At 54.9% G+C, this 13,929-nt stretch overlaps 1 protein-coding gene across 2 annotated transcripts in view; it reads left to right on the top strand.

Moving 5' to 3' along the window:
* The first annotated feature begins 7,003 nt into the window (after window positions 1–7,003).
* GNB5 (G protein subunit beta 5) overlaps window positions 7,004–13,929 on the top strand; it is a 37,806-nt gene continuing 30,880 nt past the window's right edge. The window contains exons 1-2 of one of the 2 annotated variants that reach the window (XM_062205934.1): window positions 7,111–7,193; window positions 7,614–7,723. In XM_062205934.1, the coding sequence (XP_062061918.1) occupies window positions 7,627–7,723 (97 nt within the window). In that variant the 5' untranslated portion in view covers window positions 7,111–7,193; window positions 7,614–7,626. Of the gene's footprint in view, window positions 7,194–7,613; window positions 7,724–13,929 lie in introns of both variants that reach the window. The other variant, XM_062205933.1, reaches the window with a different exon arrangement.

Raw genomic sequence — 13,929 nt, 5'->3', positions numbered from 1 at the left:
AAAAACTGGATATACCCTATCTAACCAACAACAAGAGCTTGCTTTAATTAATTCTGATGCCCCTACTATGGAATAATACTGAAGCAATTAGCAAAATAGGCAGTGGATCTACAAGTAGAAACAGTATAAGCTAGGTGGGGAAAAAGTAGCTCAACAGCCCCGTTTGCATAATCAGTAACATCGTATCTATGTGTTTGTGCCAGAAAAGTCCAGAATACAACACACCAGAACTACACACAGAGTGGGAAAGCAGGGCACTTGCCAAGGACTCAACATTTGACTCTCTGACTGCGGTACTGGTCCTTTTAAAAATACACATGTTTCTCGTTAGTCATTTTTAAGCCTAATACCCGGGCAAAACAGATGGCAAAGAAATGCGCTTGGCCTAGGTCAGTAGGGGAAGGTTTGAGAAGTCCTGTGAACTCCTGCTACAGAGCAGCTTCCTGTCAAAACTTGTGTAAAATGCAGGCTCTTGTGTGTGTTTCTTGCCCACATGCTCAGAGAAGTGTCTGCTCGGTGAAAAACCCCCTCCTCAACAAAAAGGATTCTTGATGAGAAGTACACGAGAATGCACTGCATTGAATTTAGCTCATGATGTAAATGCTCAATGAAAAACCATAGGATCCAGAAATACAGTCACAGTGTGGCCCCAGTGTGACCCCAGTGCGACCCAGTGCTCCTGCACACAGAACGTGAAAGGGTGTCCTGGGTGGCGGGACTGTAAGAGATCATTCTCTTCTCACACCTCATTGATGTTTCCGAACTCTCCGCCCTGAATGTATCTGACATTTCTAGGTTTTAAATACCTTAAATTTAGTGTGTGGCTTGCCCATGTTTAACCAACCAGGTCTAATAATACTAGGGTTGATAAGACTTAAGAATCATGGTCTCATTTAAAAGTGTATTTTCCGAGAATATTAACATATAAGAACATAACATGCAACTTTTATAATTTGAGAAAACGGTGCAGTTCAGCCTTTATGAGCACTCGTGCCCAGATCTGGGACATTCACAAGCCTCCTGCCTCCCTTACGCTTCTGCACTCGCGGCCCCGGTGCCTCCTGCCTCTGTGCCCGCGGCTGCTGCTGTCTTCCCAGCTCGCTTCCTATGCTGCAGAGCACCGTCACCATCTCTGAGCGCCGGGATCTGCCTGCTGTCCCCTCTCTCTGACCCACTTCTGGAAGCGCAGATGCCAGAATAATCCCCCTGAATGACACGGCTCCCTCGCTTAAAACCCCTGCCACCGTCCTAATGCTAATGCTTGGAGTCCTCAGCGTCACCTTGCTGCTGGCCATCTCTGCGGGGTTAGAGAGTGCGGACGACCTTGACCGTGCCCCTTCAAATGCTCGCTCTGCATAAAGGCTGTGCGGCCCCCCCATATACAGACTTGGGCCCCCCCCATTGACCTTGAACTCCTCGGTGGATTCCCCTCCATTTCTGAGCTGTGGTATAGCTGCCCTGCCTCCCTCCTGGGGTGGTTCTGAGAGGCCAGGGCTGAGCACTCCGCGGCAGTCAGTGCCTGGTCCCCAGGGGAGTACAGTGGGTCCCTGTCTTCCTTTGAGACCTGGAGCTTCAGTAACTGTGCCAGCGGCCGCCCTTTTGTGGTGAGAGTTCAGCTCAGCTCCTAGGCTCCTGTTCTCTCTCCAACCCAGCAGTGACTTCTGCATGGCAGGCATTCCTACCCTCCAAAAACACCCCTCGCCAGTTCGGCTCTGTTGGAATGTTCCAACCAGTGCCCAACAAGCTCTCCATTCATTGAATCTTTTTTTAAAAAAATATTTTATTTTTTGAGAGGTAGCGTTATAGATAGAGAGAGGGAGAGACAGGTCTTCCATCCACTGATTCACTCCCCAAATGGCCACAATGGTTAGAGCTGGACCCATCTGAAGCCTGGAGCCAGGAGCTTTTTCCAGGTCTCCCATGCAGGTGTAGGGGCCCAATCACTTGAGTCATCTTCTGCTTTCCTAGGCCATAGCAGGGAGCTGGATCAGAAGAGGAGCAGCCGGGACACAAGCCAGCGCCCATATGGGATGCCGGCACCGCAGGCAGAAGCTAAGCCTGCTATACCGCAGCGCTGGCCCCTCATCAAATCTTCACATGGGAATAGCGATTGTTAAATTGAAAAGGCAAACAGGCCACTCCCTGCCCCGTTAACCTCCTTGACCTCCCTCTTCATCAACACACCCCTCAGTCTCCCAAACAGAAACCTAGGCCAAATGGTGGCCATTGCCCTCTCTTCCCCTGGTGCCAACTCCAGCTTCTCCTCCTCCTTCCCAAGCATGCTCCCAGTCCTGCTGGCCAGGCCGTCATGGTGTCTCCCCTGAACTGTTGCATTAGCTACCCTTGCTTTTTTCTCCACATCTCCTTCCTAAGGCTGCTGCTGCTCCTGCTGTTGCAGCCACTCACCTGGCAGCATGACCTCCATGGTGTGCTCATATTTCCAGTCTTGAGCTCTCGGCACAGTTTCTTGTAAGTCTCCTGACAACCCTGTGAGGGACAACTTCGAGGTCTCTGTTTGACATATGAAACGGATCTTCCAAGAAGTCAAGTAATGGGGCCAGGACGAAGGCAGCCAGAGCTGCAGCTGCAGGCCCCGGGAGGTTTGGTCTGCCTGGGCTGGCCGCCCTCCCTGCAGGGCCTGGCCCGGTCAGTCCGTGGCCTTCTGTGAGAATAGGTGAGGACTCTGCTTCTTGGCTGTTCCACCAGTCGGATGCTGCGTGGCACGGATTCAGCCTCATGGCTTGGCTGGGCTCAGGCTCTGCCACTCACTGAGGTCTGTCTTTCAAAGTTCACCCCGAGGGAAGGCACGTTTTGAAAAGTGTTAAGTTCAAGTCTCCATGACAACAATGGGTTCCATGTGAAACCCGCACAGAATGGACACCAAGCTACAGAGCTCAACGGGGTGCCTGCCAACCTGCCGAAACAGCCTGGGCCAGGTCAAGTTCAGCAAACCTGGTGTCTGAGCTTTCTCCCTGAGCAGTGGGTGGGCTGAGCTGCCCCAGCCTGTTGCTAAGCTGAAGGTTGGACACGAACCCCGTCTACCTGACCCCGCCAGCAGGGACCCCGGCAGCCCCCACGAGAAAAGGGAGAGGTTGCGGAAAACTGAAGCCACTGGCTGTTCTCCCCACCCACCCCGCTCCCATCTCTGCCTGTTACTGTGTTGCAGCCTCCTCGTGGGTGAAGATGTGCGATCAGACCTTCCTAGTTAACGTGTTTGGCTCCTGTGATAAATGTTTCAAACAAAGGGCTCTGAGGCCCGTTTTCAAGAAATCTCAACAACTCAGCTACTGTTCAACATGTGCAGAAATCGTAAGTGCAACTTTTTTTTACAAGTATGGCAGTAGGTGGTTTTTAAATTTTTATTTATTTGAGTGGCAGAGTGACAGACAGAGAAAGGGAGAGACAGGTCTTCCATCTGCTGGTTCACTCCCCAAATGGCAGCAATGGCCAGAGTTAAGCTGATCCAAAGCTAGGAGCTTCTTAATGAGTTTCCCATATGGGTGCAGGAGTCCAAACACTTGGGCCATCTTCTACTGCTTTCCCAGGCCATAGCAGAGAGCTGGAATTGAAGTGGAGCAACAGGGACTCGAACTGGTGTCCATATGGGATGCCAGCACTTCAGGCAGCGGCTTTACCCACTACACCACAGCACTGGTCCCAAGTGCCACTTCTTTTTTTTTTTTAAAGATTTATTTATTTTACTTGAAAGTCAGAGTTACACAGAGAAAGGAGAGGCAGAGAAAAAGAAGTCTTCCATCTGCTGGTTCACTCCCTAATTGGCCGCAACAGCCAGAGCTGCGCCAATCTGAAGCCAGGAGTCAGGAGCTTCCTCTGGGCCACCCACGCAGGTGCAGGGGCCCAAGGACTTGGGTCATCGTCCACTGATTTCCCAGGTCATAGCAGAGAGCTGGATCAGAAGAGGAGCAGCTGGGACTAGTACCGGCGTCCATATGGGATGCTGGCACTGCAGGCAGCAGCTTTACCCACTACACCACAGTGCCGGCCCCCCAAGTGCCACTTCTTAAAGCTTTGAGGGTGACTTGTCTTAAACTGATGTTGCCTGAGAGTGCTGCTAACTGATGAGCTGCCCAAGAGCTTACAGGGCACACACATTTCCCATGCGCCAGAGCTCGGAGGCACGGTACAGTACAGAGGCCCAGGCAGTAGCCCCCGGGGTCCACAGTTCGTGCCTGTCTCCAGCCCTGTTTTTCCATCTGTTGAATAACAGTGGTCACTGGTCGTGTGAGGGTCAGCCCATTTGCTTAGGAGTTCCAAGCAGAAGCCTGCTAGGAAGTGCTCACGGAATGCTTGCACGATCATTATTTCCTAGGGCTAATTCTTTTTCCTCTGTGGGCTTCTGCTTGGCAGGTGACCAAGCTAAGAGGCCGGAAGACAAATCTTGAGGACACTTTTCAGGGTCCCTGTCCCACCTGCGTGTAGGTACAGCTCGATGGAAAATTGAATTTAGACAGAGACTCGCAGGATGAATTATACAGGGACTGGGTAGGGAGTACAACGCTCAAAGAGTGCTTTCTAAGCCTTCAGGGAGATCGAGGAAGTGAAGACAAATGCTGGTGCTTTTCAAAGTACACAAAATCCAGCCCTCTTTAGAGGTGGCAATGCACAGGCTCCAGATCTTGCAGCAAAAAATAACACACAGCATGGCTGGAGCCTTAGGAATCTGATCGGCAAAGCAAGGTTTCCATCGAGCAGCTCGGCAGAGCCCCCACCTGGTGAGAAGCGGTAAAGCACTCTTCCCAAAAAACCCCGAGGAAAGCCCTGAATCTGAGACAAATTGCAAAACCACACATCACCACCACCACCACATAACAAACACAGGAGAGATGGTGTTCCCATTTCATCCAGCTGAAAAGGAAAAGACATTTTTTTTATCCTTTGGTGCCAGTGTGATTACATTTTTAAATGAATCCTATAAAACAAAGCAAAGCAAAGTGCAGGGTGGCGTCCAAAGGCTTGGGGACGGCACAGTAACCCTGAGGTCTTGTCAGGCTCTGCTTGCAGGGCTCTTGTTCTGCCTTTGGTTCTGCAAACCACAAAGCCGAGGACATCCGGGGAGGGCTCCCCTTGCCCGCTATTTGCTAATAACAGCGTCCTCCGGGAGCTGAAGGAACCCAGCACCCCAGAGTTTGGGTCCGCTGAGACACTGTGGTTTCTCCCCAGCTCGGAGGCCCTGCCTGCAGATCCTCTTCCAGGAGATGGTGACCATCAGGGGCGACAAGACAAGATAGGAGACAGCCAGGGACAGCTGACTGTTCACATAGGCGTCAAGCCCCCTGGGGGGAGGGGTGGCCCTGTACCGCCCTGTACCCTGCAGATAGATGGTGGGCCACGGCCTTCCCTCCACTTCTAAAAAGGAGTTAGCTCCCAAGTGCAAGAAGGCGTCCTGCAAACCCAGCCTGGCCACCGAAGGCCACATGGCCTCATCTCCTCATCTCCACATGGCACACACACACACACACACACCCCACAAGGCGGGCGGATGCTCGGGCTCTGTCTTAGGCAGAGGATGGCCAGGGAGTGTGTGCCCCCGCATGAAGCAGGCTGCCCAGCCTTCGTCATCACAGACACACAGACCCCCAGCCACCTACTGCATCTCGTGGAGGTCTGACAGGTGCAGCCTGAGGGCACAGAGACACTGCTGCCATGTCAAGATGGCCCCTGGGTGGGTGTCTGCCACGACCCACTTCTCACTCCCGCTCTGCTCCAGTGTAAGGGCAGCCTCAGCCATAACATAACAAGAAGCACCTGCTGTGTGCCACACACGGCTCTGCAGAGAAGGTCCTGCCTGCTCCCTGCAGACCAGGAGCCCCAGACTCAGTGGGGGACGGTCCCAGGCCAACAGCACAGCCAGGATTTGTCCCCCTCCCCGCCCCCACTGGCAGGCTGACTCACGCAGAGCCCATGCTCTCGACCTTTAGCACCTCGAACTCAGAGACACACATTTTTCATTTTCTTTTTTACTTGTATACTGACATGAACAGTCATCATATATAAAACACATGTATTAGTTTGAGTTGAAACGACATAGTTTATATAGTGATCTTTTATCAATTCTGTTTTGCACATCCATTTAGCATTAACTGAGCACCTGCTGTATACCAGCATTATGCTCAACGCTGCGGGAAATCACAGATCAACCTGCACCCATGCAAGGGAGCAGGCAAGTGGCAGCTAACAGACATCTGCTGCGTTCGCAGAAGTCTGCGGAAGGTTTTCCTTCCCACGGCAACCGTGGGGCGCAGGGTTCCCAGAGAAGGAAACGGAAGATCCCAGACTGGACCCAGCACCACAACTGTGGCTAGATCGAGGTAGATGATTTCCAGCTGTCCTGGGACAAGCAAGGAGAATCTGGGTTCTCAGCGGGGCAGGAGCACGGAGAGAGTGGGGGCAGCACCCAGGAGTCTGCTTGTCGGGGTTCACTCCAGAATGCGCTGCCTTCCCATTTCTGCGCAACCCATGCACGGTCACAGAGGAGGGCCCCAGGAGAAGGCAGAAGCTGGGTCACCCAGGCCAAGTCCACAGGCCTGCTGGAGCCAGACTGCCTGGGGCCACATCCCGCCGTGCCTTCTTTCTAGGAGTGTGACCCCTGAGTGCTTAGTGAGCCTTGCCTCCCGTCTTCGTCTGGAGCCAGCTGCAGTCCATCAAGCTCCTGATTGGGGGAAGGGGCGGGGAGTGGGGAGAGGAAGGGCTGTGTTGCTGTCCGGTCACACACCACGTGCGCATCCGCTGGCATGTCACCTAGCACCTGCGAGCCTCAGTGTTCCCACCGGTGATATGGGCATGACACGCCCTCCCCCGCGGGGACGCGCGCAGCCGCCGCAGCGCGGCCTGGGCGCCGGGCGGTGCGCCAGGGCGCGCCCGCAGGTGCAGGGGGCGCGGCGGGACGCGCGAGCTCGCGCGGGGGTCGCCGCCGCAGCCCAGCCGCAGCGGCGCGCGTCACGGCCGGAGGGCGGAGCGGCGGGGCGGCGCTCGGGGCCGCGGGACCGGGGCTGGGGCTGCGCCCGCCGCGGCTCGGCGCCCGCTCACCGCATCCCCGCTCTCGCTTCCCTCCGCGCCGAAGATGGCAACCGACGGGCTGCACGAGAACGAGACGCTGGCGTCGCTCAAGATCGAGGCCGAGAGCCTCAAGGGCAAACTGGAGGAGGAGCGGGCCAAGCTGCACGACGTGGAGCGTGAGTGAGGGCCGGGCCGGGCCGGGGGCGGCGCGCCGGGTGCACGGGGCAGGCTGCGGGCGCGCGCCGGCGCCGGGAGGGAGGCCCCGGGCCCGGCGCGCGGGCGAGGCGAGGCGCGGGGAGCGGCGCCGGGGCCGGGGCCCGCCTGGGAGGCTCGGGATCCGCGGGCCGGGTGGCCGCCGCCGGGCGCCGGGCGCGGCGTCCGAGGTGACCGCGCGGCCTAGGCTGAGCTCCGGTTTTGTTTGCATCGTCGGCTTTCTGCAGCGCTGTGGCGTCCCTTGCCGAGGACCCAGGCCGATCCCGAAGCTGTTTTTCGCCAATCTCAACCCACTCTCCTTAGGGGGCGGGAGGCGGATGGGGGAGGGGAAGCCGAGGAGCTCAGCGGACCCAACCATTTCCTGTGTTTCTGGCCACTTCCAGAGCTTTTGGATGGATGCGGCGTGGTCGGCCCAGGCGGGCAGTGGCAGCCCTGTTTGAACGTGTGTTACTAACCAGGAGCTCGGGGTCGAGAACCGGCTCTGGGCTGGTGGGTGAGTGCGCGCGACAGCAGCCAGCTTCAGTGGCCTCGGCCCCGTCGGGTGTCCTGGAGTGGCAGCTGGCTCGTCCCAGCCGAGGTGCAGCCCAGGGCCAGGCTTGGGGAGGTCGTCCTACCTCGCCCTACCTCCTCGCTCTGCAGCCCCAGGGGTGACTCGCTGAGCAAGGCCTCCACGAAGTGCCCGTGTGCTCCCGCACCTTGTGTCTGGGCTCCCCCCAGGGCCTTTAGCGTTCCATTCTGTTTTTGGAAAATCACTTGGTGGAAACAGATGACCTGAATCTAACGCGTGCTATGTTTTCCTGGTGGGCGCTCTAAGCTCCTGTATGGTGAATTAACCATAAACCCCAAATAGGTAGGCAAATTGCAAGTTCGTTTTCTTCCTTTTTAAGATCTATTTATTCAAAAGGCAGAATTCCAGAGAGAGAAGGAGAGACAGAGAGATCTGCTGGTCCACTCTGGCCAGCCTGAAGCCAGGAGCCAGGGGCTTCATCTGGTCTCCTCCGTGGATGGCAGGGGCCCGAGCACTTGGACCGTCTTCTGCTGCTTTCTCATGCTGTGTGAGCAGGAAGCTGGGTGGGAGGCGGAGCAGCCTCGATTTCAGCCAGCGTCCATGTGGGGTGCCAGTGGCACATTGCCCATCACAGGAGTTAGTTTTCTTAATTGACAGCTTTGGTTCAGCTGCCCAGTGCACCACCAGGGACCCTGGCTCCTTCTGCCTCTGCATACCTGGGAGTACTGGCATTTGCCACATAGTTAAGATATGCTTGCCACAGCTCCAGACATCTCTTCTAAATCCCAGGCAGGAAGAAGCAGGTGTGACTGTTTGCTCCTTCTTTTCAGGACAGCAACACTTTGCCCAGAAACTCTCCTGTCTCCTCCCAAGATTTCTGTGGGCGCTTTGCAGGCAAGACCAAGGCCACATGGCTGCTGCAAGGGAGGCTAGGAAAGGGAGAACTGGGCTGGGCCAAAGCTGGGTCTCTGTTACCAGAGGAGTGGGGAGTGGGTGTTGAGAAGCGTGAGCCGGGGCTGCCCCGTCTCCCCGTGCAGGTTTCTGCACTGTGCAGGTAATGATCTCAGTGCTGGCCATGCTGAGAAACCCAGGGACCAGGACCCCCGCCCCGGCACCACGTCTGCTTTCCTTGTCATTTGTTTTGTTTTGTTTTTGCCAAACTGCTTTAGCTGGATGCAGAGAAAGTTCTTCGAAGGGCAGTGGTCTCAGGGCTGATGTGGTGCAGCTGGATCCCGGGTGGGCACTGGTTTGGGTCCCAGCTGCTCCACCTCCAATCCAGCTCCCTGCTCATGCACCTGGGAAGGCAGAGGAAGGTGGCCTAGGTGGTTAGGAGACCAGGATGGAGTTCCAGCCTCCTGGCTTTGGCCCGCCCCATCCTCAGCTGTTATGACCAGTTGGGGAGTGAATCAGCAGATGGAAGTACTCTGTCTCTCTTTCTCTCTCTCTCTAATTCCATTTTTCAAATCAATAATTAATTAATTTTTTTAAAAAAAGTCATAGCCTCACCAGATGCCCAAATCACTAGGGCCACAGATCTTAGACTGTGACTCTCCAAAACTGTCAACTGGAATAAAACTTCCTTCCTTCCTGAGTAGCTCCCCACATGTCTCCAGTGTTTCTGTTAAAGTAACAAAACACTGACTAATGCAATTTGTAATTCTGTCAATTAAAAAATAAATAAAAGCTACTTTAGGCCCGCGCCGCAGCTCACTAGGCTAATCCTCCGCCTTGTGGCACCAGCACACCGGGTTCTAGTCCCAGTCAGGGCACCGATCCTGTCCCAGTTGCCCCTCTTCCAGGCCAGCTCTCTGCTGTGGCCAAGGAGTGCAGTGGAGGATGGCCCAAGTGCTTGGGCCCTGCACCCCATGGGAGACCAGGAGAAGCACCTGGCTCCTGCCATCGGATCAGCGCGGTGCGCCGGCCGCAGTGCGCCTACCGCGGCGGCCATTGGAGGGTGAACCAACGGCAAAAGGAAGACCTTTCTCTCTGTCTCTCTCTCTCACTGTCCACTCTGCCTGTCAAAAAAAAAAAAAAAAAAAAAAGCTACTTTATTCTCCCTTTTAACGACAAAGCCCCTCCCTGGGATAGTTCCAGCCTTCCCTGGGACTTTGTAAGTTGCTTACAGCATAGAGGTGGTGGGGGCGTGGCTCTGGGCCACCCCTGCAGAGCCTGATTGGCGCCCCCAGAGAAGGGTCCGTCCTCACCTGCAGGGGTCAGAATTTTTGAGTTGAAAATTCTGGCAGCCAGGTGACTGCTCCCTTCTGTTTCCCTGCAGCTTCCAGACCATTGCTTTTCTCTTTTTCTCCAGTTTTTATTTTTTATTGATTTGTAAGGCAGAGAGAGACATCTTTCATCCACTGGTTCATTTCCCAGATGGCTGGGGCTGGGCCAGACCGAGGCCAGAAGCCTGGAACTGCACCTGGGTCTCCCACGTGGGAGGCAGAGGGCCACCCTTGTTCCTTTAAGGCTCCTGTCACTCAGCTGACTCCTCCTGTCCGACCCATGTAGTCTCCTGACCTCCCAGGCAGTCTTTCCTAGCACTGTGGCTTGGGTCCTCTTTGTGACCCTAAGCCCTGCCTCACCCTGGATGTCTTCTGGGTCCACGAGAGTGACCCTGAGGACGCGTGGCCCCTCACTCCATCCCAGCAGCCTACTCCACACACACCCCGGGCCTCGTCAGCACTCAGAAGCGCTCCTCCTCCCAGACCTCTCATCGCTGTGTCCTGCACTGACCACAGTCTCTCCATGCTTGCTGTAAGGAGCTAAGGCCCCTCCCTTCCTTCTCTTCCCTGAGTCCGGCGCTGAGACGTCGGGTATCTTGCCAGCTGGCCCTCGCTCCTTTGCCGTCCATCTCTTCTTCAGCACTGGCTGGCAGAACCTTGGCCCTAGTGCACCTGCTGTCCTCACTCTCTTGGCTGCCCCTGAACCCCAGCTGCCGCTGCTGAAGTGGCGCCCGGCGGAGGTCACGATGCCGTTATTTACCCTGCAGTCACTCAACCGCTGGGGCCCTCATGGCTGCCCAGTGGTCCCTGTGGCCACTTCTTCCTGGTGGCGATTTCAGACTCTTCCCTTCTGCACAGGTCCCCGACCACCCCCCACCCCCACTACCATCCCCACTGCGCCCTTGCTCCCCCTCCACAGAAAACGGAAGCTGGACGCTCACTTTTCAGCTGCACACTTTCCAAGCCACTGTCTTGTGCGCCGACCCTGACACCTGTCCCCTGCCCGGTGTGGTCAGTTCCCTCCCACGCCAGGCCCGGGATCCCAGCAACCTGCCATGCGAGCCACAGAGCAAGGAAGTCAGGCAGCCAGTGGGAAGCGAGCGAGGGGGAGCAGAGGGAAGTGTCCACAGAAGGTGGCCCAGCGAGGGGCTTTTGAATTCAGACCTGAAGGGAGGGAGGAGCCTGTGATGGTCACAGGAAAAGCGCTTCAGGCAGAGGGAACAGCAATGCAGAGCCCAGCAAGGGGAGTGGATACGGGGCATCTGAGGATGACCCTGGAGGCCCTACCCTATGCCATAAGACCTCTTTGGAGCCATAGCTAAGGTGACTGACACATCCAGATTGGCATAGGATGCTGGGATTTGGCGTGGGAGTTCCTGCAGCCTGGGGTGCCCTTTAGTCCTGGGCACACCGGCACAGTTGGTCAGCCTCCTGCTAGCTCGCACTTGCCCGGATTCACAGGGCAGTGCTGAAGCTCCGTGGAGTAACCACAGCTCTCGTGATGCCAGCCTCGCGTATCAGAGCGCTAGTGCAGGTCCCAGCTGCTCTGCTTCTGATCCAGCTTCCTACAAAGGTGCCCAGGAAGGCAGTGGGAAATGGCTCAAGTACTTGGGTCCCTGCCACCCATGTGGGCAACCAGGGTGGGATTCCTGGCTCCTGGCTTTGGATTGATGTATCTCCTACAATTGCAGCCCTTTGGAGAGTGAACCAGCAGATGAAAGATCTTTTTCTTTCTGTTTCTCCTTCTCCCTCTGTCACTCTGACTTTCAAATAAATAAACCTTTTTTTAAAAATTCAACACAACAAAATTGTAGAACATTAACATTTAGGGGGAAATGAACTGTTCCTGGCTCCAAACCCCTGAGTTCAACTCCATCCCTCCCGCTGTCAGACCTGTGTCCATTTTGTTATGCTCTGCTATGGCTTAAGCATGAGTTTTCATCCCAAACTCATGCAGGACTTTAAACCCCAAAATCTTATGTGAAAGGTATTAGGAGGACGAAGGGGCCGGTGCTATGGCATAGTGGGTAAAGCCGCCACCTGCAGCACTGGCATCTCATATGGGCACCACTTTGAGTCCTGGCTGCTCCACTTCTTTTTTTTTTTAATTTTTATTTATTTTTTGATAGGCAGAGTGGACAGTGAGAGAGAGACAGAGAGAAAGGTCTTCCTTTTGCCGTTGGTTCACCCTCCAATGGCCGCCGCAGTAGCGCGCTGCGGCCGGCGCACCGCGCTGATCCGATGGCAGGAGCCAGGTACTTATCCTGGTCTCCCATGGGGTGCAGGGCCCAAGCACTTGGGCCATCCTCCACTGCACTCCCTGGCCACAGCAGAGAGCTGGCCTGGAAGAGGGGCAACCGGGACAGGATCAGTGCCCCGACCGGGACTAGAACCCGGTGTGCTGGCGCCGCAAGGCGGAGGATTAGCCTATTGAGCCGCGGCGCCGGCCTTGCTCCACTTCTGATCCAGCTCCCTGCAGAAAGTGGCCCAAGTGCTGTGCCCCTGCCACGCACAATGGAGACCTGGAAGAAACTCCTGGCACCTGGCTGCAGCCTGGCTCAGCCCTGGGCATTGTGGCCATCTGGAGAGTGAACCAACAGATGCAAGATTTCTGTCTGTCTCTCTAACTCTTTCAGATAAAATAAATAAATCTAAAAACAAAAAAAGAAGCTGAACACTTAATCCAATTGTGGTGTTTAGAAGAGCAGCCCCTGGAAAGTGATTAGATCAGACACTGGTGTGGGCCTCCTGTGATAAATTCCAGTGGCTTTATAAGGAGGGGGAGAGACAGATAGACACTGTGCACCCTGTGTCCCTTGCCATGCGACACTCTGCCAAGACACTGTCACCAGATTAGGTCCCGGGACCTTGCACCTCTAGTACCATGAGCCAAAATGGAACGTCTTTTCTTTAACAGGTTAGCCTGCCTCAGGCATTTCAGTATAGTAACAAAAAGCTTACTGATAAAGGCCCTCATCCCCAGGTCAGACCCTTGACCCACACCAGCTACAAGAGGTAGCTTATATGGACCATTTGATGGGAGCCACACCTGGTGAAAAACCAGCCTCCATCAAGCTCTTTCTGCGAGGGGCCCTCCTTTCCCCCTAAACCTCCAGAGCTTGCTGCATTTCCCTAAGTGTTTCTGTCATTTTCTGCTCATCTTCTACCATGGTGAGGGCTCCCTTGCGTGATTGTGTAGCACCGTAGAATCCTGTACACGCAGTAAATATCTGGAAGCATGCCCAGAGAAACGTGTTACCCAGAAAGGCTGGAGGAGGGGACTTGTCATTTTATGCCTTTATAGTAAAAAAAAAAAAAAAAAGTATTAGAATGGAGTCGTGATCAAGAGGCAAAGGAGGCGGGGACAGTTCGATTCTGAGGAGTCTTAGATTTGAAATGAACCAAGGAACGATCTGGAAGCCAGACTAGAAGCAGCCGGGGCAGGCAGGCAGGGTGCCCTGTTCATTGGCGCTCACGTGAGTTGCAGCTTCCCCAGGGCTGACTGGGAACTTCCTGCAGACGCCCAGCTCCTTTGAGACAGGTTCTAATATTGTTAAGGAACAAGGCAACCCCAGGCAAATTCTCGTAATTTCTCAGAGTGCAAAGCCACACTAAATCTGGATAAAGTGTAGGATTAATCATCAGAAGCTATTGAGTTTTTTCTAAAAATGTGATTTTATGGAAGGTTTTATTCTTGAATGCCTTATGGCTGGGCTTTGGACTATTTTAATTGTATGGTTTAGTGGAAAATCTAGGAGAACCGAGCTTCTGGATTAGCCTGAAGCACCTCGTGTGTTCATTTCCTTTTTCCATGTTCTAAGGAATGAGGCCTGTGGAAAGTGTTTCCCAGGTGTCCTCTTCCCTGCTGCTCTGCCACATGCAGCCTGCAGGGGGAGGCAGAGAGCCAGGCTGCCTTCCATTTCCTCTCCCCTTTCTTTGGCTCTGCAGTCACACCCAAGCTGGCTAGAC

The sequence above is a fragment of the Lepus europaeus genome, chromosome 11 (genome assembly GCF_033115175.1).
Source record: "Lepus europaeus isolate LE1 chromosome 11, mLepTim1.pri, whole genome shotgun sequence".
Lineage (NCBI taxonomy): Eukaryota > Metazoa > Chordata > Mammalia > Lagomorpha > Leporidae > Lepus > Lepus europaeus.
This window is presented reverse-complemented; position numbering and strand designations above follow the sequence as displayed.